Source organism: Hakea prostrata, chromosome 2 (assembly GCF_041222555.1).
Source record: "Hakea prostrata isolate BN-2017 chromosome 2, UWA_Hpros_2, whole genome shotgun sequence".
NCBI classification, from domain to species: domain Eukaryota; kingdom Viridiplantae; phylum Streptophyta; class Magnoliopsida; order Proteales; family Proteaceae; genus Hakea; species Hakea prostrata.
In genome coordinates, this window is record NC_142601.1 from 37,563,459 (window position 1) to 37,590,179 (window position 26,721).

The window sequence follows — 26,721 nt, forward strand, 5'->3', positions numbered from 1 at the left end:
TCTTGTTCATCAATCAAAGGTTAGTATTCAATCTTTTGTATTTTTGATTCATTCTTTCCATGATCACTCTCATCTCTGAACTGAGATTATGATGAAGATGCTGCAACCTTGTAGTCATATCTTTACAATCTCTTTTCATTCTCTTAAGCCATGATCATCTCATTCATTTTTAACATGATTTTTATGATTTCTTCTTAAACTATGATCATATTCTTATTTCGATTTGTTCTAGCATTATAGATGCTTCTCTATGATTATTCATACCTCTAATCTACTGTGTTCTTGTACTAGAATGAGATCTTATCATCTCTAGTTCATCTCTTTCATTCATAGCATGTTTCCAATGAAAACCATGATTTTTACCAAAATAGAAACTATGATTTGAAATTAGTAAGTAATAGTTTTAATGGTTGTTTGATGTCTAAATTATGCTTTTTAGTCTTAGACTACTGTGTTAGACATTCTCTCCAAGTTTCGTCGCATTCCGGATTGTGTAGCATAGGTTTCGGATCAAGATTCTATTCTTGGATTTCGGATTTGCTCTTGGGCAGACTGCCTGGGTCGACTGACTTAGTCAACCCAGCCAATCAACCCGCAAGAACATAATCTGATTTCTTCGTCTGATTCGATTCGATTGATGCTTATTCTTTTAGGATTACTTCCTAATGATTGTGTGATGCTATTCTAGGGTTTGTTTGCTAACTTTGGATTCATCCTCTTGTCCGTCCAGAATATATTCGAATCTATTTAAGGTAAGGAAAGTTGTTACCATATTAACATAGATTGCATAGATTTAGTTTCTAATTTGGGAACTACTTAGATTTGCTACTGTTATGTTAGTTTCTATTATGATATGAATGCTATAAGTACATTAGGATCTTATTTCCTTATTTACTTTATGTACTTGATCATGTATGAATACTTATTCATGTATGTTGCTTATTCATTTAATCTTGTCTTATTATACTCTTTCATATGATGAGATATCTGTCGTGGATGATATGACTGAATTATGTTTAGGTATGATTTGGGATTGGGGAATGTCCTTTTGACATTTCTGTCCTTGGACCACATTGGGAGTAGTATGGGATATTTTCAATGTTGCCCTTTGACACTTTCCCAGATTATTGGTTGTCATACCTAGGACTTGTCTAGCAGTGTTTGGCTAGGTTATACCTGTTATATCATACCCTATTCGGAAGGGTATTGAGACCGAACGACCTGTGGTAGCAATGGGGATTCATGGGTGCTCAAGACCGGTGAGTTATATCCGTGAGGGGACATGAATCACATTGTAGGGGCCATTTATGGGTAGAGTTGCATATGGATAGACTTGGGCTCATGGGCGTTCAAGACTGGTAACCAACCCGTGAGATGACATGAGAGCTTCCCGTTTACTATATGTGGATGACCTATAGGGTTGATGAGTCCGTATTTGAGAGAGTCGGATACACTGACTCTAGTGTGAAGGATACCGGAAAGGATCCCGAGAGGGGAGGAATGGACGTATCTGGATCTGAGTTGATGTAACTAAGTAAAAGACTTGCATTGGGCTAGGTTTTACCTTGACATGCGCCAATACTTAGACCAAACGGTGATGTGAGAGAGAGGTGACTTAACCCCCAGCCATGGATTGTCCGAGAGGGATGAAAGACCCTTTGCCAACCGAGGATGAGTGAATTGAAACATTCCCAAAGAAGTATGGTGCTATGACTTAAAGCATGTCTGCCTATAGAGACCAACATATATAAAGTTAGGTTCATACATGCATTGTCTGTCTCATATCATATCAATTTATGCTTTGTTTATGTTACTATGTTTTATGCTATTATGGAATAACTTGCCTTGCTGAGTTTCTTTTGAAACTCACTCCTTTTTGTACAACATCTTTTGTTAGATTATTCTACAGGTCTTGATGGCTATGAAGCGCAATACGAGGAAACACAAGATGAAGAAGCGTACCATACGCAAGGTGTTGGCGACTATGAAGATTACTTTGAGAATTCCTCGAGTGGTCTCACTGGTTACCAAGATTAGCTCTACTGTTGAGTGGGAGCGTCTGAGCGTAATTGATGAAGTCTATGTTTATGAAGACGTTCTTTATAAATTAGAAAAGACTCTAGCTTAGTTAGATTATATCTTTCTTTCTTGTCTTTAGAATCAGTTGTAATCTCCTTTGATTTTCGAACTACATTCCGTTGTACTCGTGGAGTGAGATTCCGCATCACTCTACATTTGATTTTATATATCTATTGGTATCATTTCCGCACTCTAATGATTATCTCATTACTTTACTTTGATTCATTTGAATAATATTGTTAACATTGATTTCTTCTTGTTCATGATTATATTGTTGTGAATGTGGGAGGTTGATTTTACTAACTACTGGATCTTGTGGACTGTGGATCACACACTAGGGTATGCCAGATAGGGTACCGGCTGGGTGGATGTGACAGTTTTACCTAACTAGGACCATTCCGAGGTGTAGCTCTTTGAAACTAACCATCCACCTTCCCATACCATCCAAATGCAATTCCTTCCTTCCTTCTTCTTCCGTATAGCTACCTCAAAGTGGCCTCACTCCCTCCTCCATAGGTTGGTTTGTGGTGTTCATCCCTATGGCCTACAACATAATAGTGCTCGCCCTTCCAAGTTTTGGACCTACAATACATTATCAGGTTAGGACAATAGGGGATATCATAGAAATCCTCCTATGATATTCTTCATTTTAGAATGTGGTCGAGTCCTTGACCTAGTCCAAGAACTCAAAATTGGCTATCAAGCCTTCTTCATTGCCATTTTAATAGAATTCTTGAATCTTGCTAACCCCACCAAGGACTTTTGTAGGGACTAGTGCTTCCAATCCATAAGTCGATTTGAAGGGTTTTCCCTTATTGGGGGTCTGGACCGTCGTTCTATAGGACCAGAGTACACTGCGTAACTCATCATCGACTGACTTCTCCTTGCTTTCTTCAAGCCTCTTCTTGATACCATCTAGGAGAATTTGGTTGGTCATCTCCACTTGTCTATTACTTTGAGGATACGCGATCAAGGTAGCTTTGTGTGAAATCCCCAAAATCTTAACCTGAAAATTCATATTGTAGGTCCAAAAACCCTAAGTGCAGGAAGAAGGAAACTATAGGCCATTCAGGTAGAGACCTTTGGATTAGATTTTGAACCAATAGAATAAGATGGAGATGATGCTGAGTTGGGAGTTCTATTAGAATTTGGAAGGAAATCTAACTTGAACGTTGACAGACATGGTAGATGGATCAAGTATATTGTGATAATACATGTAGAAGGTCCAGGTAGGTTTCTTCTATAGCATAGAAGAGGAAATAGGAACATATTATGTTTCTTTATTTTTTTTAAGTAATATAATAGGAAATAGTGGCGACGTGGGAATCAACTAATCAAGATAACGTTCTAAACCCAAAATGGACCGGATGGGTTGTTCCGGGGCGTTCACCCGATGTAACAGTCGATACCACGAGATTGGTGTCGCAGAGTTCGCGATACGGGTTCGATCGGGGGATTCATAATAAAGCTTCGCCGGTTCGCCTAGACAACAATGTCCGTTTCCTCAGTTACTCCAGCAGTCTGGCATATGATTAGCTAAAGTTCGATACTCACTAAGGCAGGGCAAATTTTAAAGCAGTAAAGTAAGCTACTGCTTCCTAGTTCGCAAATGCTGCCGAAGAAGCTCTGTGTTATTTGGATTCTGTTGGCCGTTTTAAGTCCGGCGTTGCAGGTAGGAGCCATTGGAGTGAGCTGGGGAACTTCTGATTCCCACCCTCTTCCACCTACCAAGGTGGTGGAGCTACTGAAATCCAATGACATCACTAAAGTGAAACTCTTAGATGCAGACCCACTTGTTCTTGGAGTTTTGTCAGGTTCTCGTATCGATGTCATGGTTGGCATTCCGAATTCGATGCTGAGAAATTTGAATGCATCAAAGAAGGCCGCTCAGAGTTGGGTGCACGATAATGTCACTCGATATTTTTCTAATGGTGGAGTTCAAATCGAGTAAGAATCACATTGCGCTGTCATTTGAGTTTGTTTTTCACTGTTTTCTTTGTTGCATTTGAACTCTTTCCTGGATTGCTTATGGTTTTTTCCCCCCTTCTTCTGAACTTGGATCTTTTGTGACATCTCTATGTTTTTCGTGGTCCGTTTCTTTCTGGTGCAGTTTTTTAACTTATATTGTTTGTCATCCCTGTTGAGTATTGGCACCGGCTGCCCTAGTCGGACAATTGTCCTTTTATGGCAATGCAACCATATACGGTAATTATCTGTCGGAATATGGATGAAATTTTGTTCTCTCTAGCTTTAGGAAAACCCCTATATCATCCTTAGGATAAAATAAATAGTTTATCATTTACATACCCTAGGGAGGGAGGCTTTTTTATCCTAAACTAAAAGAAAGACTTTGAGCCACATTTGACATGCTTTCATGGCTTTGTTGCTTAGGTGAATGTAGCTTAATATTTAGTATTCCAGCAATAAAAGGAAAAGGAAAACCTTAATCAAAGAGCCTTAACCAAAGAGAGGCACAACTATTGGCATCATCGTGCCTCTCTTTGGTTAAGGTTTCCATTTTCCTTTTATTGCTTTATGTTTGCTTTATTTTTCGTCTCAATTCGATCGCATTAGATGTATGGATTAGGACTGTTTGTTTAATTTAATTAATTAGTTAACAAATTTGAATCATTGCACTCTTGCATTACCATTAAGAGGTTAAAATCTAAGTGGCATATCTCCGTGAGATCAACCCGTTAGCTACACAATATTGTGCGCTTGTGGTTATTTTTATTTTGCAAACAAGTTTTTTGGCGTACATGAGCTAGAATTGATTCTTTTGGGGCATGCCTAATACATGAGCTCCTACCTGGGGCGTATCGTAATGTAGAGTGATACCCCCACTCTATATAGATGCTGTTCTCAACTTGAACCTATATTGGGCTTGTTTTACAAGGCTTATTGTCTGCTAGGCACAAAAATTCAGACATCCTAGTAGTATTTAGCGATTTCCTTCTCTTGGCTTCATTGTTAATATCCAAAAAATAAGTAGTTGATTTCGGAATGTACTATTACTTATTGTTAGCTTTTTCAAACCCATACCTATATGCTTCTTATTTTCTGTCACCAATTCATTTCCTGTCTTTCCACACTTTCTCAAATTCAATTTCACCTTTTTGAGGTCTTTTGATTTTCCATTCTGCACTAGGCTTTGTTCTCCATGAACTTCTTTAACTTTTACTCAGCATACAGAAGTCTTTCTATTCCATGTTTTTAGTGGTCACTTGCTGAACACTTGATCATGAGTTCAAGTCCTGGAAGTAAGGTTGTGTATATATGACCTTCCCGAGACCCTGCTAAACACAAGAGACTTGTGCACTTGGCATGGCTTTCTTTTTCTTTTAAATGGTGGCTTTTCTTGTTAATTATTTTATACCCTACAGTCTTTCCATTCCTGATCTGTTGCTATCCTTCCATTTTTGAGAGGATTCATAGTAAGTGCATTTGGTAACGTAGTCTAGTCATTGAAAACAGGGAAATACCCCACTGACAGAGGAATTGGATATGTCCATTTTCATGTGTAGCAGGGAAGGAACAAGGCAAAGACAATATAAAAAGGTCCTTCCACTGAGAATTCCTTCATTCTCCTGTTGATATGGGATGGCCACTGTTCACAAGTGAGAATCTGAGAATCCAATCACTGCGGGCATCCCCTTAACCCCAACACTAAAGTATGTTGCAAGTTGCAAAGAAGGTCTGATGCAAAATAGTCCTCCCTGGAACTCTTATACTCAAAAGAATGGAACCTGATGGACTTGTCCTCTAAATTCTTTTAAAAATTTTCTGAGAACTATGCGATGTACATAGTCATGGATGGACCAATATGCCATTGTTTTTTTAATCTCTCCATTGTTCCTAGACTATTGCTGTTAAATAGTAGAAGGTGGATATCATATTATTCTAGATTGGACTAGGATAACCATGTAGGTGACAGCTTGGTTATTTGGAGAAGTGAGAGGCAGACTGTTGTGGCCTTGTCTAGTGTAGAAGTTGAGTTTAGAGCCACAACCCACAATATATGGGAATTTCTATGGTTAAAAGGATTAAGATATTTGTTTGAGTATCAAGGTGCCTATGCAGTTATATGTCGATCGAAACCTGCATGCATTGCTTACAATCTATCCACCATGACAGATGGAGATTGATTGTCATTTTCATCAAGGAAAAAAGATCGAAACTGACCTTGTCTGCATTTCCTTTGTTTGTTAGGAAGCCAATTGGAATAGGGTTTAAGTACTAAAAACTTTATTGTTCAAATGTTAACAACTTGGGCATCATTGATATCTATGCAACTACTTAAGGGGTAGTGTTGTGTAATTCAAGTATAATGGTAGATATGTCCATAAGATATTTTTATGTACTTTCGTGGATCAAAATTTTCTGTTTTCCTTGTATTCATCTCGTATTATTAATTTTTAACCCAAAAAACGTGTTTTTATAAATAAAGTTTGGCTTATCACATTGATACGAGCATGGTAAAAAATTCAAGGGAAACTCAAGTTTCGACTGGTGAAAATGGGAAACTTAGGTGGAAACTTGGGAAATTTCGAGGAAACCGAGGACTTTTCCGTACAAGTTTCGACAGATTTTAAAGAGTATTTTGGGGTGGGATTCTGTATTTAAGCTAATTAGAGTATAAAGAACACATTGGTTGTATTTTGCTAAAAAATCTCATTCAATGTACATAACATCAATGTAGAGTTGTCCGAAAAGTACATTATAAACTTAACTACTTAAGCACATAACATTCAATATATAATTTCCAACTTCAAAATAGTTGACAATAAAAGGAAAATACAACTTAGTGCTAAGAGGAGTGCCAAGAGTGGATTCATCCTGTGAGATGAGTAGTACTATGCCTGTAACATCCTCTCCTCTAACCAACAAACATAGACATCCCATGACATTTTATGCTTATGGTTGTTAAGGTAATCGACAACTGTAACTTTATGAGTCTGGTCATCAACATGCTTAAGATAACCAGCCTGAGGGAATATGCACTTTCGATAGGGAAGTCCTGATGGAGGGGATATTTGTCGTGGTATTTGGGGAAACATGAAATAAACAAAAAAATTGAAAATTTGGGAAAGCTACAAAAGTTACAGGAAAAAATCCCAAGTTTCTATGAAATTTCCCAGATTTTCACGAAATTTCCTAGGTTTCCACGAAATTTCCCAATTTTCCACGAAAGTTCCCAAGTTTCCCACGAAATTTGGGAATTTTTTTTTCTTATGAACTAGCTGGTCCACTGGGTTGAACCAAGTTTCGACAGGTTTCAAGTTTTCAACAATTTTCGACGAAATTTCAACAGTTTTGATCAAAACTGGATTTTTTTCGGTCCTCATAAGTTTCGTTTCGCATTTTCCAAAATGCGAAATTTCGAGTGAAATTCGAAATTTCGCACATTTCGACCGAATTTTGTATCATGGATACGAGTTAGATTCCCTAAGTATTCTTCTACTAGGCTTCTCTCTTATCAGCCATCAAAGCTTGTGAAATTCTCAAGTTTCAAAAATTTCAATGAAAAAGAATATCTCCTAAAGTTGCTTTTTCTGTGATTTTATCCTGTTTTCTTGAAGACCAGACTATCTACCACTTCACCATATGATGTTGCTGTTTCATGAGGAATGCTTGAACTTATCTAAATGGAGACTTGAGCCAACTTGGGTCACTTTTTGGTGGATCTTCCTCTTTTGGGCCACCCAAAATCCCTGCAAATGCTCTGCTTTCCTGAATTTTCTTTATTGTGTTTTTGGTCTAATTTTTGTTCCTGTCTGCTAATTGATCTATTCATTTGGGGTTTGACTTCCCCTACCAAGTACACCTTTCGGTCCTCTTATAGCAGCATACACCTTGCTGACTAGTTTTTGGCTTGTCATCAACCGGCACCAATAAATTACTGATTTTTTAGTCTTTTGAGTAACCATTGATGACCTATAGGTTCTGCACTTGTCTCTAGATCAGCATGCTAATGTTATTGCTTGTTTGAAGATCTCTTAACCTATTTGAAGGATCGTTTGATTATTGTTTGAAGTCTTTTTAGTGATTGGGAGACCACCCCCCCCCCCCCACCCAAAAAAAAAAAAAAAAAAAAAAACTTGTGGCTATTCTCATCTGTCTTGGTTTTTACAGACCTAGATTGGATATGAGTGCTGTTTTATCCAGCTGATCATTAGCAACTTCTGGGATCTGAATCCCCTAGCCAATGAGGTCCTTCACTTATCGTTTCTGGTCTTGCTGACCTATTAATGTTCGAAAAACTAAAATCACCTAATTTTGAGTTTTCTTTAGATTGTGTTCTTTAAGAATACCACTGCCGGCTATTGCTGGCCTGCTTCTGCTCTTATCAGCTGCAGCTAGTGCATATTGTTATTTTTGATAGATTATACTTTCCACCGTTGCTTCTACTACTACATGTGTAATCATTATTTATCCCATTAGTGAGATTGGAAATGATTTCTTAGGATCTGACTTGCTTGGGAATTGTTTGTACCATGAAGGAGTGCATTGGGAATTATTTGGAATCGGTTGTTATTTTAGTTTTGCTTACTGGAACTTTTTGAGTGATGCTCATCCTTTGATATGCTGATAATTGGCAGTCATTATTTCTCCATGTTTAATGTTGTATGTGTTGTTCCATTGGCCCCCCCTCTCAGTGTCAATCTGGGAATAACAGTATGTGAGAGAGAGAGATTGATAACTTATTCTCTATCTGCTTAAGACTATTTATAAATTAGTGTTTATTCCATCTGCTCAAGACTTGTATCTGAGGGTAGGTATTCTGCAATAACAACTACCTACTTGATCTGCAGTTACTTATGCTTCCCGTCTAGATTGCAGCAACCAACACTGCCTATTTATCACTTGAAAACTCTATTCGAAACTCTATCTCTACCTTGCTTGAGCTAAATAATTCTTAATGCATGTGTTGGGAATTATAGTTCATGCCCAAGGGCAATTTGGTCATTCCATAAGTGGGTGGTTACAAGAGTACAAGTAGGTAACCACCTCCTCCCTCTTTGAGTAACTAACAGTTCTGCGTGTGAGAATTGTTTGCTCTCTTGTAATGCAAGAGAGTCTCTGACTCTTTGTGTGGACTCTCTAATTGATCTCTCTATTGGAACACTGATCCACAACGGTACTTGGGTCATGGATTTGCATTCTCTTTCCTTGTGATCAAGAATCATCAGGTGAAGAAGAAGAAGTCAACGATTGTGTAGGGCAACATCTCCTCAAAGGATTCAATCCATTTTTTGCTGCGTATTCGTCGGTTGAGAATCCAGGTCAGATTTCTCTTTTCTATTTTTATATTGTGGATTCTTGAAATCCCCCTATATTATTGGAAACCAACATTGGCATCAGGGCCACGATTTTTGGGTTACCCTCAAATCGTTGGTTTTGGTTTCTTAGGTTGTTAATCCATGGATCCAATGTTCACTTTTTTCTAATTTGGAACCTTATATTGTTAACTAGTAATGAATAATCTATGTTTGTTTTGTACGAATGAATGGATGATTTTTTTTTTTTTATTTTAATTCAACCATTATTGTGGAAGAAATTATTAGGGTTGTCTAATGTGCATTAGATTTGTTAATTCATGAAAGAAACTATTTTTGAACAATTTTCAGGAGTCATTCATGTGGGTTTTATGTGTTAAATGATGAAAATTGAGAATCTAGTCTTGTGTAGACTCTTCAGATCTGTTTTTGAAAGACAGAATTGTGTTTTTCGTCCAAACGGTGTGTCGTTTGGTATAAGACGGAGCACTAGACGGCAGCCCTGTAAGTATGAAAGCATCACAGAGCCAGACGGTGAGCCGTTTAGTGATTCGTCTAGGGCAGATGGTAATCTGTCTGGACATCAGAAATCAGACAATTTGAGTGATGTTTGGACAACTGAAGCCTGAAGGCACAGAAGCCTAATAGGCCAAGTGGGAGCTATTCAGGTAGAAGCGTTCTTCATGAACCACCTCATAGCATGTACATAAGCATGATTTTGTGTCTTTGTTTTTGGGCTTCTATAGTGTGATTTATTCTGTATTTTATTTGGTTCTTTTAATTGTGAAATCATGCTTTTAGCATGAAATGAAACTAATGTAAGAAACCTATGTGGGATTTGTATGAGAATTTGATTGCTTATTCAATAGGTTAACCATGCTAGTGTGATTTTCTTGCTGCTTGTGTTTTATGTTAGGACTCATTCTTGTTTATATTGTCCCTAGTTCATATGGCTGCTACAAAGAGTATTGTTGTTGATCTCACTAAGGGAGATAAGCTTAAGGAGAGGAATTATGACCTTTAGCACCGTAATGTACAATATCTTCTGGAAGAGTAGGACATGCTGGAAAGCAGAAACAACATCATGTCCCCACTTGAGGAAGGTACCTTTGCACAACATTGCAGGGACCTTGAGGCCTACAATGCTTGGAAAGAAAGGACCGGGTAGCTTGTATCATAATACTAAGCTCTATGAGGGATAACTTGATGCTTCAGTTTGAGAAGCAACAGACTGCAAAATCCCTATGGGAGGCCATTAAGTTCTAATATAAAGGGACTTATACCACAAAGGGGCGCCAAGTCGGACTTGCTTTTGATGGTTATAAGATGCGCTAGGGTCACACTATGAGGTAGCATATAACCACAATGTCTGATGTGATAAGTGAGTTGAGCGCATGTGGGCTCCAAAAAACCGATGAGGAGCAAGTCTCAGCTGTCTTCAGGTCATTGCCTAAGTTTTGGGAGCATATGAAGGTCTTTTTGACTCATGTTGATGATGTCAAGATGTTTGACCAAGCTACCAAACACCTTGAGTTGGAGGAGGATCACATGTTTGCTTACGCCCCTCACACTGTGGTATTTGTTGTTGAAGCTAGCATTAGCAAGGGTGCAGGTTTTACGCATAAGAAGAACAAAGCTCAACAGTCCAAGCAAGGCAATAAGGGTGGGAATATAAACAAGGTTGGTCCTAAACATTCTAGGGGGATCAGAGGAGACAAAAGGAAATCACTTGTGATTTACTATAATTGTCAGAAGCCTAGTCATTTTGCTCGTGATTGCACTGAGTAGGAGGTACATACTTCGTGTTATCCCTCATCTTGTTATGTTATAAGCACTTCGATGCTTGTTGAATTAACTCTTTTGTGGTTTGTTGATTCAAGTGCGACCTAGCACATAACAAGGGAACGTTTGGGCTTGGTGGAATATCGTTGTATTCCAAGAGAAAGTAGAAGACTAAACATGGGGAACAACACTAGTGTGGAGGTCCTTGGCGATGGCACGTGCAAATTAGTTTTGTAGGGTGGCCGGACATTGTTGCTCCATGACATGCTGCATAATCCAGAGATATGGCGGTCTTGTTTCCGTCATTATGCTACTTAGACATGGTGTTAGGATTGTATTTGAGAATAATCCATTGGTTTTATATCTAGGTGATACTATTTATGGTAGTGCTTTTCTTTAGAACAGTTTTATTCTATTGGTCACATTTGATGATTTATATAATTCAAGTAGTGTTTTTGTGTGCCATAATGTTGTGTACATTGATTCTGTTACATGGCATGCTAGACTAAGACATATTGGCCTAGATCGGATGAACAAGTTGGAGCGCTTATTAGGCTAGGGTCCTCTATCTGAGTTACCCATATGAATCATGTCTAGCTAGAAAAGCAATAAGAAAACCATTCAAAAAGGCTGAAGGGCCATTTAGAGCTTATCTATTCTAATATTTATGGGCCTATAAATGTGCGTACTAGGAAGGGACACTTTTCTCATCACATTTATAAATGACTTTACACTTTATAGTCATATTTATCTAATTTCTCACAAATTAGAAACTCTAGAATGTTTTAAGAAGTTCATGAGTTTGGTTGAGAATTAAGTAGATATAAGGATTAAAACTCTTAGAATGAATAGAGGTCAGGAGTATCTATCTGATATGTTCAAAGAGTTGTGAGATGAAAAAGGGATATCTAGGCAACTTACTATTTTAAGGAGTCCACAACAGAATGGGGTTGCTGAGAGGAGGAATAGAACATTGCTAGACATGGTCAGATTCATGATGGCGCAGGAAAACTTGCTGATCTCTTATTGGGGAGATGCTTTGCTAATTGTAGTTTATGTCCTTAATAGAGTCCCAACTAAATTGGTTCCTTCCATGCTATGAGTTGTTGACCGAAAGGAAGTCAGATTTAAGTCACATGCACAGATGGTGATGCATGACATATGTTCACTCTACTTTTCATCAATATGGAAAGTTGGGGTCCAAAGGGAGAGAGTGTATATTTGTGAGATACCGTGAACACTCTAAGGGCCATGTCTTTATTGGATTAGATGAGAGTGAGAGAAGGATGCAACTTAATTCCAGGTACATGACATTCTTGGAAAATGATTTCCATCTCTTGTAAAAGCTAACAAAGAATCATTGAAATTTTTTAAAATGCAGGATAGAGATCTAGCCACTCTAGGGACGCAGATTCTGGATAATGAACTTAGGGTTCATCCAGAAGATCCTAGCTAAGGGCTACACCCAAAGAGAGGGCATGGATTATGAAGTAACTTTTTTCCCCTGTGGTCAGGTCTCCTCTATCCGCCTTATATTAGCCATTGTTACTCAGGTGAACTTAGAGCTTCACCAAATGGATATAAATGCTACTTTTCTCAATGGAGAACTTGAGGAAGAGATCTATATGGATCAACCTGAAGGCTTTGAAGCCAAGGGACTAGAGCACAAAGTGTGCAGATTCAAAAGGTCCATATATGGCTTAAAGCAAGCATCTAAATAATGAAATATTCACTTCCGCCATGCTATGATGGAAAATGGTTTATCCATGCTTGAGGAAGATTATTTTGTTTACATTAAGAGATTCGATGGTAAATTTATCATTTTAACTTTGTGTGTTGGTGACATACTTATGGCTGGCAATAGCAAGGAGCTATTGGAATCCATTAAGAAATGGTTGTCTTCCATCTTCGATATGTTAGACATGGGTGAAGCAAGCTATGTGTTTGGTGTAAAGATTGTCAGAGATAGGTAGAGACTTATGTTGACAATATCTTGAAGAAATCTCAAATGCAAAATTGCAAACCGATAGATACTTCGGTTGAGAAGGGTTTGCATTTAAGCGTTGATATGGGTCTTAAGACTCCAGAGGAAAAGCCAAGATGGAAAAAGTTCCATATTCTAGTTCTATGGGTAGCCTTATGTGTGCTATGATGTGTACCAAGTTGGATATTTGTTATGCGGTGGATTTGGTTAGTAGTTATCAATCAAACCCCTGCATAAAGCATTGGAAAGCAGTGAAGAGGATATTAAGATATCTCAGAGGAACGAGTAATTACATGTTGTGTTACTAAGGTTCGGATTTGCGGTTGGTTAGCTATAGCAATGCCGACTAGGTTGGAGATATTGATGAGCACAAATCAATCTTTAGATATGCTTTATAGCTAAATAATAGAGCCATTTCATAGAGTAGCAAGAAGTAGACTTGTATAGCACTGTTGACCATAGAAGCAGAGTAAGTGGCAAGCTCGGCTGCGGTGTAAGAGCTTATTTGGTTAAGGAGGTTCTTACAACATACTGGGCTTGTTTGGTTTAGTGTTCTGTGATAGTATGACAACTCTTAGTTATGTCAAAGAACCCAAGTATCATGAGAAGACCAAACATATACAAAGTGACTTAAGTGAGATATCATTTTATTAAAGACATTGTAAGTAGAAAGGAAATTTGACTTAGGCACATATCTACTAGTTAGATGGTAGTTGACCCTCTTACTAAACCTATAACCAAGGGTGTTTTTGTTGCTTATGTTAAATCCTTGAGCTTGTGTAGATTGTGATATGTACATGTACTGAAACTTTCTTATTTTTGAGTAATATGAGTTATATTTAGCCTTTTATTTTTTCACTTTCTTCGTGATTGTGTTTTTTCAATATAAAACTTGATATGTTAATAGGAATGAGAATGGCTCATTCACATGAGCATCCCCCTTTGGTGATTTTAGAAGCAAGTAGAGGTGAGATGGATTGTGAATGACTTTGTGTAAGTCGATGCATAATTGAGTTATCACTTTCATTTTCGAATCAAGATGAGATTCTCTATGGTGAAAAGAATTGACATGAATGTTCCCCCCATTTATATAATCTTTAGAAGCTAAGTGCGAGTACTTTATGTGGTGCTAGCATAGCGATAATAAAGAAACTCAGGTTAGACGCAAATTGTGCGACTTGACTGGAACCTGTATGGTGTTGGGAGAAACATACATTTTATATTATAAAGAGTGGTCCACTATAGCATTATGTCATACTACATGTGCTTTGCGACATTGGGAGATGAGAAGATGGATCCTTACTCCTTCATTGTGTGAGTCTCGGACTTTGTGGTCCATTGGTGTCCTTAGTGACTTCTGACAACATCATGAAAGGAGGGGTTGATGTGGGCCATGTGGCTACTTTGGGTTGTTACCTATGGTTATGATTGATTTGATCTCAAGGGGCATTGGCAGGAAAGAAGTCAATCCCAAGTGTGGTGGTGATTTGGGGCAAAAGGAAGGTTGGATTCAACTACACTTCAAAAGTGTTTGCTAGCTCTAGCTGGATTAGTTATAGTAGAAAACATTTTAAGGACAAAAATGTGATCTCGCGGAGGGATTAGATACCTTTGTTTGGTGAGTTTGAATAAACCTGGACACTATGGTATACTAATGCATATTTCATTATGTTTTTCTTTGGGTGATGCTACCATTCTGGCCTTCTTATGAGGGTTTCTAGTTTAGGGCTCCCGAGTGCAGGTATATCACCGGTTGGACGACCCATTTACTAGTATGATTTGTGGATGTTGGCATCTGGGATACAAGTGGTTCATGTATCTGGGATACATCGTGAGGAGATCAAGATATATATATATATATATATATATATATATATATATATATATATGCACGTGTCTGGGACACATAGTGATAGAAAGAATGACGCTTACCCTTGTGCAAGTGGGAGATGTTGGGAATGATAGTTTATGCTCAAGGGCAATTTGGTCATTCCATAAGTGGGTGGTTACAAGAGTACAAATAGGTAACCACTGCCTCACTCTGTGAGTAACTAATGATTCTACTTGTGAGAATTGTGTGCTTTCTTGAAACGTAAGAAAGAAAGAAATTCTCTATGTGAACTCTCTCTACTCGATCTCTATGTTGGACCATTGGTCTACCATGGTACTTGGATCGTGGATTCACATTCTCTTTCCTCTTGATCGAGAATCATCTGGTGAAGAAGAAAAAGTCAACGATTTTGTAGGGCAGCATTTCCTTCAAAGGATTCGATCTGTTTTTTGGTTGCGTATTTTTCGTTCGAGATCCAGCTTGGATTCCTCTTTTTTTATTTTTATATTGTGGATTCTTGAACCCCTCTATATTATTCAAAACCAACAGCCTGCCTTTGTTACAAAGCGCTTATCTATAGATATTGAAGTTACACTTTATGCCTGTCAGGTCTTGCCTCTTTAAGTGTAGCCATTGGAGGTGCTATACTTTTGAGACAATGACTATTTACTACTACTAGCATTATTTGGATAGTGCATTCTCACTTGTACTTATGGTTCAAGTTTTGCAGAAATTTGGGCAAAACCTTGTGAAATTTCGGTTTCTCCCAAAACAGAGATGAAACTTGCTAGGAGTTTTAAAATTCTTGGATTTTGGTTGGTTCTATCGACTTGGTTCGACCATTTCAGTCTAAAAAGAGGCTTCTTTTCACCTGTTTGGACAAGATTCGTGAAATTTCACAGATTCTGTCTCCATCATTTCCCCTGTTTCGACCATCTCAAGCTTCCCAGTGGCATTTTCATAGAAAAACTTCCGTTTCTCTTGTAAATCCATCTATTCCTTAGTGATTCTTCCTCCCATTTGCTGGATTGAGGTGGATTAAAGCTCATTTGAAGAAAGATAATGTTTGTGGTTCTCTGAATCTTTTTTTTTTTGATAGTTGACCCATCAATACATGTTAGTTCTTGTTCAGATCAATGTATGTCTAGTTTAGGGACCTGATTATGGACCCTTGTGTATCTTAATTTAATATATGTATAACTTCATCTTCTTTGTCACAGGATGTTGACTGTATTATTCATTTAAAGTACATTAGATTTCAACTCTTTGTATTTGTCAGTACGGAGTAAAAAAAGGACAAACCTGATGCTGAAGGCTTCTTTACAAGCAGAGTCAATAACGGATTATGTCTCTAAATTAGTAGGATATGAATTAGTACTTTTCATTGATTTTATTTTTATACAAAACTGCTCATTCGTTGTGTTTAGAAGCGCCTTTAAATAAGGTGTAAAAAAATCAGCTCAAAAAGAACCCAATTAGGGCCGAAATTAAGTACGGAAATTTCCAGGAAAATTCCCTGGTGTTGCCCCATCTCACCGTTCTTGGTTTCTGGCTGGCTGAAACCGGCCTCGAAAGCGAGATCTTGAACTTTGCTTGTACTAAAATCTATTAGTTATTCACCCAAAATTTTTTTTATTCATTAGCTTGGTTAGGCATTGTTAATGGGCTAATGGCAAAGGTATGCGACAAATTCCTGGCGTTAGAGTACTAGCTCAATCATAGTTATCACTTATCAAGATATCAGCTGTCCAAGGGGCCTTCCTGGTTCAACATTTTAGTCTGTTTTATAACTTGTTTGATGCAATAAGATGATTGTCTTGGATGCCTAGACATCACTTCGGACAATTTGGCATTGCTTTGGATTCGTAGATGTCACCTTGTGGCTTCACGAGAGCGTGGCTTACATGATATCAATAGTAGTGTGTCATTTAATGAGTTTACTTGATTTATGGATGTTTGTTTGCTTTTATTATTTATTATGTGTTGGTTGTCACATATTAGGTCATTACTAATATAATAGTATCATATCGCATTTATGTGGCTTCTATGTTGCATATAAGCATCTTTATATGAAATTATCATTGCCATACTAAAAAATTCTCTCCTCACCCCGTCCCCCCCCCCTCCTCCCCAAAAAAAAAATGTTTTGGATCTCCTAGTTGCCTCAACAACTGTGAGTGCAATAATTAAGAGTTTTAATCTTTGAGCATAGTCTTCTGTTGTTCTAGCTTAGAACTCCTATGATTCCTTAATGCCAATGAGCATCTCCAAGTCTAGATCTGGACTATTTATGTTGAGTCCACCTTCTCCCACTATTTTTCTTTACTGTTCTATTTGTTTAACAGTTTCTTCCTTGCTTCTCTATTGGTTAATGGATAGTGGCTTCTATGAAGATTGAGTTATGCATGGTATTTATGTTATTGTGCATTCACGTTTGCCCTAGCTGATAGTGGGAACTGGGGCTTCTTCATGACTCTCGATTCAGTGTAGGTGGTTTTGTAGGTGATCTGAAACTGCATTCAATTGAAATTTTCCATGGGTAAAGTATGAGGTCCAAATATTCTGCCATGGAGATGGGAGTCATTAGAAGGAGAACAGGGGAAGAACTGGTTTTCCTTAGAATCTTCTTGTAAACTTTATTTTTTGGTTGTCTATCCTTTGCACTTTAAATTCTCAACCTGTGGGTGCAGTTAATTTCAATTTTTTGCAATAAGGAAACTCAAATTCCAGCCCATACCATAATCTCTATTTTTTTTTTTGCTTCAAAAAATCTTCCTGCTCTCATGTAGCCATAATAAAAGAGACTCTGAGAGTAATCTTCTATCAGAAAAACTTCCGGAGACGCAATGCTTTGAGTATGTTGTTTTATTGTTGTGGCTACCATGAGTTCTTGTGTTTTGGTGTCATACTAAGCCAGACATTGGAAAAGGAGGCTTGGAATGTGTTGGTAAAACTCTATATCTCTATTCTAGAAATAGATGGGAGAAAGATCCTTTCCTGGATTTGCTTTTCCCAATATAGAATTATCGCAGCAGAAGTAATTGGATTCTACGTCCTTGTTCCTCCACAATCACGAGGAAAGGGAATTTCCACAACCTAAATGCCGTGTGGATGGAAGAAAGTTGAGACCAAAACTAAGGAGAAGAAGATCCTCAAAAGCCTTCTCCTTCCTGTGTTTCTTGGAGAGAGAGAGAGAGAGAGAGAGAGAGAGAGAGAGAGAGAGAGAGAGAGAGAGAGAGAGAGAGAGAGAGAGAGAGAGAGCTGCCTTTCAGAAATCTCACGTATCCATAATGCAATCACTTACTCAATTATGCAGTGGTTACCAAAATATTACCCTATATTTTGTAACCGCCTAAAAGTGAGTTTTCAATTTTGCCCTTACCAAAATATATAACCCTATATTTTGTAACCGCCTAAAAGTGAGTTTCCAATTTTTCCCTTGGGCATATTATTATTAATAAATGGCAACATCTCCCACTTGCACAAGGGCAAGTGTTAATTTCTCTTTCACAATGTGTCCCAAACACATGTATATCCCAGATATACACATTTTGGTCTCCCTACTATGTATCCTAATACATGGACCACTTGTGTCCCAGACACCAACATCCACAAGTCATACTGGCAAATGAGTTGTTTGACCAGTGATATACCTGCACTCATGAGCCCCAAACTAGAAACCTTCCCAGAAGGCCAGAATGGCACATCACTCAAAGAAACACATCAAATAAACATTAGTATACCACAGTGTCCTAGGTTTATTCAAACTCACCAGAAAAAAGGTATCTCGATCCTTCTGAGAGATCACTTTCTTGTCCTTAAAATGTTCACTACTGTAACAAATACAGCTGGCGCCAGCAAACACTTTTAGGGTGCAGTTGAATCAAACCTTTCCTTTCGCCCCAGACCATCACTACACTTGGGATTGACTCATTTCCCGGTAATGCCCCTTTAGGTCGAATCAATCATGACCATAGGTAACACCCCAAAGTAACCACATCAACCCCTCGTTTCATGATGTCGTCAAAAGTCACTAAGGACACTCACACAATGAAAGGAGCAAGGATTCATCCTCTCATGTCCAATGATCACTAAGCACAAATAGTATGATATACGTGCTATGGTGGAGCATTTTATGCACAACAGAACGTATGTCTCTCCCAACACCATATATGTCTTAGTCTAGTCACAACCTCTTGCGCCTTACCCGAGTTTCTTTACTGTCGCTATCCTAGTGCCATATAAGTACTCACACCTGGCTTCTATAGGCAACATAAATAGTGGGAAGATTCATGTCGATTCTCTTCACAATAGAGAAATTCATCTTGATTCCAAATCAAGACGATAACATGATTATGAATTGACTTACACAAGGTCATTCACAATCCGTCTCATCTCTGCTCGCCTCCAAAGCGCCAGAGGCAAATGCTCGTGTGAGTGAACCATTCTTATGCCTATTGACATATCACGTTTTATGCTAGAAGAACACAATCACATAGAAAGTGGGAAAAAAAATGCTGGAATGAACTCATATTACTCAATACTAAGAAAGTTTCAGTACAAAAATAAGTCACAATCTATGCAAGCCCAATGACTTTACATGAGAAATAAAAACATCATTGGCTATAGGTTTGGTAAGAGGGTCAGCTACCATCTGATTAATAGATATGTGCTTAAGTATAACTTTCTTCCTTGCTATAATGTCTCTAACAAAATGATATCTCACTTGTATATGTTTGGTCTTCCCATAATACTTGGGGTCTTTGACATAACTAAGAGTTGTCGTACTATCACATAAGACAAGGTCAGGCTCTTTGGATGTTAACACAAATCCAGTATGTTGTAGGAATCTCCTCAACTAAACAGTCTCATGTACTGTAGTTGAGCATGCCACATACTCTGCTTCTATGGTCGATAGTGATATACAAGTCTGCTTCTTACTACACCACGAAATGGCCCCGCCATTCAGCAAGAAAGCATATTCAGAGGTTGATTTGCGCTCTTCAATGTCTCCAGACCAGTTGGCATCGCTATAGCCAACCAATCGCAAATCCAATCATTGGTAACACACCATGTAGTTACTCGTTCCTCTGAGATATCTCAATACCCTCTTGACTACTTTTCAATGCTCTATGCCTAGGTTTGATTGGTACCGACTAACCAAACCCACTGCATAACAAATATCCGGCCTAGTACACATGATAGCGTACATAAGGCTACCCACAACACTGGAATATGGAACTCTTTTCATCTTGGTTTTCTCCTCTAGAGTCTTATGACTCATGTCAAGGCTCAAATGCAAACCCTTCTCCACTGGAGTATCTATTGGTTTATAGTTGTGCATCTAGTATCTCGTCAAGACACTGTCAATATAGGTCTTTTGAGATAAACTCAGCAATCTCTTTTGCCTATTTCTAACAATCTTGACACCAATCACATTGTTTGCTTCACCCATGTCCTTCATATCAAATACAGAGGACAACCATTTCTTAATGTTTCCAATATCTCCTTGCTATTGCTAGCCATGAGTATGTCATCTACATATAATGTTAGAATGACATAATTACCATCAGATCTTTTGGTGTAAACACAGTGGTCTTCCTCAAGCATGGAAAAACCATTTTCCATCATAGCTTGGTGGAAGCACACATTCCACTGTCTAGATGCTTGCTTTAAGCCATGTATGGATTTCTTGAGCTTGCACACTTTACGCTCTAGTTCATTAGATTCAAAGCCTTGAGGTTGATCCATATAGATCTCTTCCTCAAGTTCTCCATTGAGAAAAGTAGTCTTTTCATCCATCTGATAAAGCTCCAAGTCCAACTGAACAATAATGGCTAATATAAGGTAGATGGAGGCAAAACAAACCATAAGGGAAAAAGTTTCTTTATAATCAATGCCCTCTGGTTGGGTGTAGCCCTTAGCCACTAAACGAGCCTTGAATCTCTTAATAGATCCATTCGCCTTTCTCTTGATCTTGAGAACCCACTTGTTCCCAATTGCCTTTCGGCCCGGCGGTAAGTCAACCAAGTCCCAGACATGATTGACTTTCATTAACTCCAACTCTTCCTCTATCGCTTTCAACCATTCATTTGAGCTTGTTCCTGCGAGAGCTTCCTGCATGCTCTTCGGTTCATGCTCATCGACTGCAGTCATCTCACAGTCAGTCTCTTCACGAGCTACTATGTAGGCTTCATCCACTATGTCGAAACGTCAACTAGGAACTAGCCGGCGCTCACTACTATGCAAGTGCATGTTAGATTGCTCACCCTCTGATGGAGCTATCACATTTGCACTCCCACTCCCACTTGGATCTTCTAGATGAACCCCAGGTTCATTATCCCGAATCTGAATCCCTGGAGTGACAAGATCACTATCTTGTATCTCAAAGAATTCCGATGATTCTTTGTTAACTCCTGCAGGAGATGGAAAATCATAGACTCAAGTTCCGTTCTCCCCTCACTCTCATCTAGCCCAATAAAGACATAGCCCTTTGAGAGTTTCAGAATATCTTACAAAGATACACTTTCTTTCTCTAGGTCTAAGCTTCCCATATTGGTGAGAGGTAGAGTGAACATATGCTGCACATCCCCATGCGTGCAAGTAACTCAAATCTGGCTTTCTTCTAGTCCACAACTCATATGGTGTGGAAGGAACCGATTTGGTTGTAACCCTGTTGAGGATATAAGCTACAGTCAGCAAAACATCTCCCCAATAAGAGATGGGTAGATTTTCCTGCGCCATTATGGATCTCACCATGTCTAGCAATGTTCTATTCTTCCTCTCAGCAACCCCATTTTGCTGTGGAGTCGCTAGAATAGTAAGTTGCCTAGATATCCTCGTTTCATCACACAACCCTTTGAACATATCGGAGAGATACTCTCGATCTCTATCCGTTCTAAGAGTTTTAATCATTTTATCTAACTGATTCTCAATTAAGCTCATGAATTTCTTAAAACATTCTAAAGCTTCTGACTTATGAGAAATTAGATAAATGTGACCATACCGTGTATAGTCATCTATAAATGTGATGAAATAAGCCTGTCCTTTTCTAGTATGCACATTCATGGGTTCACAACATCTAAATGAATAAGTTCTAGAGGAAGAGAGGCTCTCAAAGCCTTTTTGAATGGTTTCCTAGTTGCTTTCCCTGCTCAACATGACTCATAGGTTGGCAAATCAGATAGTGAACATTGGCTCAAGAGACCTTCTTTTGCCAACCTGTTCTTCCTATCTAAGCCAATATGTCCTAATCTAGCATTCCACATATTAGAATCAATACACACAGTGTCTTGGCAAACAAAAGCACTACTAGAATTAGATAAATAATCTATTGTACCTAATACAATAAAATCATTCTGAAGAAAACCATAACTATAAACTGTATCACTTTTTTTAAAGAATTGTTCTAAAAAACAACCTTAAAACCATGCTCGATAAGAAAAATAACATAGACAAGATTCTTTCTAATCTCTGGAGCATACAGTATGTCATGGAATAACAGCGTCCGACCACCTCGCAAAACTACTTTGCACGTGTCAATGCCATGAACCTCCACACTTGAGTTGTTCCCCATTGTTATTCTTCTGCTTCCTTTTGGAACACGACGGTATTCCACGATGCTCGAGCGTTCCCTCGTTATGTATTTTGTCGCACCTTAATCAACAATCCATAAATGACTTAATTTAGTAAGCATAGTAGAACTTGTTACATAATAAGATGAGGTATAACATACAATACATACCTCCTGCTCAGCGCAATTACGAGCAAAGTGACCAGGCTTTCGGCAATTAAAGCAAACCAAAGATGATTTCTTTTTGCCAGCATTAGTCTCCCTTGAACGCTTGAAGCCACTTTTGTTTCTGTTCCCACCCTTGTTACTTTGCCTGGAACGCTGAGGTTGAACTTTTTCCCTCTTGCGCTTAGAGCCTGCACCCTTACTGGTGCTTGCTTCAGCAGCAAGTACTTCATTGGGAGGGGCATCAATCAACATTCGATCCTCATCCAACTCAAGGTGCTTGGCAACTTGATCAAAAGTCTTGACATTATCAACATAAGTAAAAAAGATTTCCATATGCTCCAAAGTCTTTGGCAGTGACTTGATTACTACAGAAACTTGTTCCTCATCAGTCTTTTGGTGCCCACATGCGCTCAACTTACTTATCATGCTAGATATGATGGTAATGTGCTACCTCATAGTGTGACCCTGGCACATCTTATAACCATCAAAAATGAGTCTGAGCTGGCGGCCTCTAGTGGTGGAAGTCCCTCCATATTGGAACTTCACAGCCTCCCACAAAGACTTTGTAGTCCTATGCTTCTCAAATTGAAGTATCAGGTCATCCCTCATAGAGCTTAGGATAGTAATCCTAGCTACCCTGTCTTTCCTCTTCCAAGCATTGTAAAGTTTAAGGTCCCGCGATGCTATGCACTGGTACCTTCTTCAGGTGGGGACATGGTCTGGTTTATGGTTTCTAGCATGTCTTACTCTTACAGGAGATACTTTCGGTGCCAGAGATCATAGTTTCTCTCATTCAATTTATCTCCATTGGTGAGGTCAGCAACGATGCTCTTGGTAGCAACCATTTTAAACTAGAGACTATATATATATATATGCAAGGATGAGTTCAAGATTTATATACTAGTTTCATTCTGTGCTAGAAGCATAATTAAATGACCTAGAATCAAAACTGTTTTACTAAAATAAAACACCCAATCATGCTTATGCTATGAGGTGGTTCACACAGAATGCTTCTACCTCAGTAGCTCCCACTTAGCCCCATTAGGCTCTCAATGCCCAAACATCACTCAGAGTGTTGAGCTTCTGGTGTCCAGTAAGTTATAAATACATTCTGAACTAGACAGACCACCGTCTCAGAAACAATCTCCCAGACGGACTACCTTCTGGCTAGACAGACATTCCGTCTGACCCGACTCACTATACAAATTACAGATCCGAAAAAACGTAAAAAATCTGTTTTTTCACCCAAAAAATTCCCAAAAAACGCATGAAAAAATCTAGCAATCATTAAACAAAAAAAAATACATTCTCATGAATCATCAATTCATGCACTTCTTTACAGAAGGGCAATTAACAAGGATCCTCCCACTTGAGTCCGAACATAAAAAATAGGGTTTCTATCAAACCCTCGATCTCCAATGGGTTTCCATTAAACCTTGGATTCTCCATTGTGGGTTTTTATCAAACCCTTGATCCTCCCATTGGATCCATTCAAGAAAAAACAAACAATTGGGAGGAACAAAGAATCGTGGGAACCTGGGCTCTGATACCAATGTTGGTAAAACTCTATATTTATATTCTAGAAATAGATGGGAGAAAGATCCTTACTTGGATTCGCTTTTCCCAATATAGAATTATCGCAGCGGAAGTAAATTGGATTCTACGTCCTCATTCCTTCACGAAATCGTCATCGGTAAATTTCCATAATCACGAGGAAAGGGAATAGATTCCACAACCCAAATGCCGTGTGGATGGAAGAAACTTGAGACCAAGACTAAGGAGAAGAAGATCCTCAAAAGCCTTCTCCTTCCTGCGTTTTCAAAAATCTCACGTATCCGTAATGCAATCACTTACTCAGTTATGCGGTGGTTACCAAAATATATAACCATATATTTTGTAACCGCTTAAAAGTGAGTTTCTAATTTTGCCCTTGGGCATATTATTATTAATAAATGCCAACATAATGTTATTCAGTGTTTATTTTGTTAAGATATCCAGATGAAGTTTACTCCTCATTTTGTTTATATACCTAATGCAGTAAAGTGGATGCCTACATTTTCTTTGTACATCATAAAGCTTTGTTGTGTTTTTGAAGTGTTGAAAGAAATTTTCTCCAGGTACATTGCAGTTGGAGATGAACCATTCCTCAAAAGCTATGGGGAAGAATTCAAGCCCTTTGTTATCGGAGCAGTGACTAACATCCAAATAGCTCTGATTGAGGCAAAGCTATCAGACAAGGTGAAAGTTGTTGTTCCATGCAGTTCAGATGCTTACCAGTCAGTATCCGGTCTGCCATCAGGGGGGCATTTCAGGCCTGACCTCAACAAAACCATGATTCAGCTCTTGACATTTCTGAGCAAGCATCATTCCCCTTTCTTCGTGAACATCCAGCCTTTCTTGGCCCTCCACCAAAACAGAAACATATCCCTTGATTTTGTGCTATTTAAAGCAACTGCACATCCGCTTAATGATGGCCATAAAGTGTACAAGGACAGCTTTGATGTCAGTTTTGATACTCTTGTTGCAGCATTATCTCAGATTGGATTTCCTAACATGGATATTGTTGTTGGGGGGATTGGATGGCCCACAGATGGAGCAGTGAATGCCTCCTCTGCCATTGCTCAGACCTTCATGAAAGGCCTTGTGGATTATCTTCAAAGTAAAGTGGGGACCCCACTCAGACCCAAGAACCCTCCAATGGAGACATACATCTTCAGCCTTCTAGATGAGGATCAAAGAAGTACAACCAACGGGAATTTTGAGAGGCACTGGGGCGTCTTCACTTTCGATGGTCAGGCAAAATACCAGATGGATTTAGGCCAAGGCTCCCGAAAACTCATCAATGCACATGGTGTTGAATACCTTCCAACCAAATGGTGTGTTGTGAACAACAACAAAGAAATGTCAAATGTCACCGCCATTGCACAAGATGCATGTTCTATTGCTGACTGCACAGTATTGTCTCCAGGAGGCTCTTGCTTCAATATCAGTTGGCCTGGGAATGTATCTTACATATTTAATAGCTACTATCAGCAGCACGACCAAAAGTCAGGCAGCTGTGATTTTGGTGGGCTGGGTTTGATCACAACTGTTGATCCTTCAATGGGAGATTGCAGGTTTGCCGTTGAGCTGCGCACTTCAATGTCAACTTCCCTAACTCGGAGTGTTCTTTGGTGGACATCTCTCCCAACTCTGTTGGTTTCAGTGTATTTGCTAGGACTTGCACAGTAGACCAGACTGGCACCGTAATCCTACGATACTTTGTGGTAGCAACACAGCTTTTGATGTTGCTTCTATTCTAAAGGTTGACTTGTAGGACTTGCCTCTCTGTAAAAGGTTAATGAGCTTCTCTAAATATCCAATGTTAGGTTTAAGTAGGGTGGAACAAGCATGTAATTCAGTTATCAAAGAAAACCGCGAGTTAGGTTGTGTGTTTATGTTTCTTCTTAGTGGTTGATGATTGGCTTTTACAAGTGTCCCCTCAAAAATGTTAAATGTCATTTACCATCATAGGGTTTACTCAATTGATAATGACCAACACTTCTTAGTAAAGAGGTCATGGGTTTGACATCTTCATGGTATATGTAATATCTCCTCTCTAATATATAAAATGTTCTCTCATACTCCCAAAAAGAATATGTTGTCAATGGTCCCTCCTTATTCTTTCAATTTTTATGTTTCCTCTAATGACTCATCCAAGGGCTTGTTTGGTCATATTCTCATTTTCTCATAAATTTAAGCTATCAAAAACATTTAGAAATAATTAACCGTCTCTAAGGAAATAAAAATGTAGTAATTTTTCTTTGAGTAAATGCTTTTATAATTAGTAAATGCTTTTATAAAACATGTAGTAGTGTTGCTCCGAAAAACTGATTGCGTTGTAAGTCGAATTACCTACAAGACAATGTGTCTGGCCGGTGTAGCTAAGGAACGCCTCCAACAATCAAGTCAATGAATGCCCACAGCTTTAGAACGACTAAGTAAGTTGCAGTGCTCTGAGTAATCAAATTGTGGATACTTGATAATG

The 26,721-nt window shown here is 38.6% G+C and overlaps 1 protein-coding gene across 1 annotated transcript; it reads left to right on the forward strand.

Annotated features, from left to right (window-relative positions):
- Positions 1-3,590: 3,590 nt before the first annotated feature.
- On the forward strand, positions 3,591-26,353 carry LOC149024302 (glucan endo-1,3-beta-glucosidase 9-like). Its single transcript, XM_089144605.1, has 2 exons — positions 3,591-4,026; positions 24,812-26,353. The coding sequence occupies exons 1-2, from the start codon at positions 3,689-3,691 to the stop codon at positions 25,923-25,925; spliced, it is 1,452 nt and encodes a 483-aa protein (XP_089000731.1). The 5' UTR covers positions 3,591-3,688; the 3' UTR covers positions 25,926-26,353.
- The last annotated feature ends 368 nt before the right edge of the window (positions 26,354-26,721 follow it).

Coding starts and splice junctions, on each gene's coding strand:
- LOC149024302 (XM_089144605.1), top strand. CDS start 3,689: ATGCTGCCGAAGAAGCTCTGTGTTATTTGGATTCTGTTGGCCGTTTTA. Junction 4,027..24,811: donor AATGGTGGAGTTCAAATCGA/GTAAGAATCACA, acceptor AATTTTCTCCAG/GTACATTGCAGTTGGAGATG.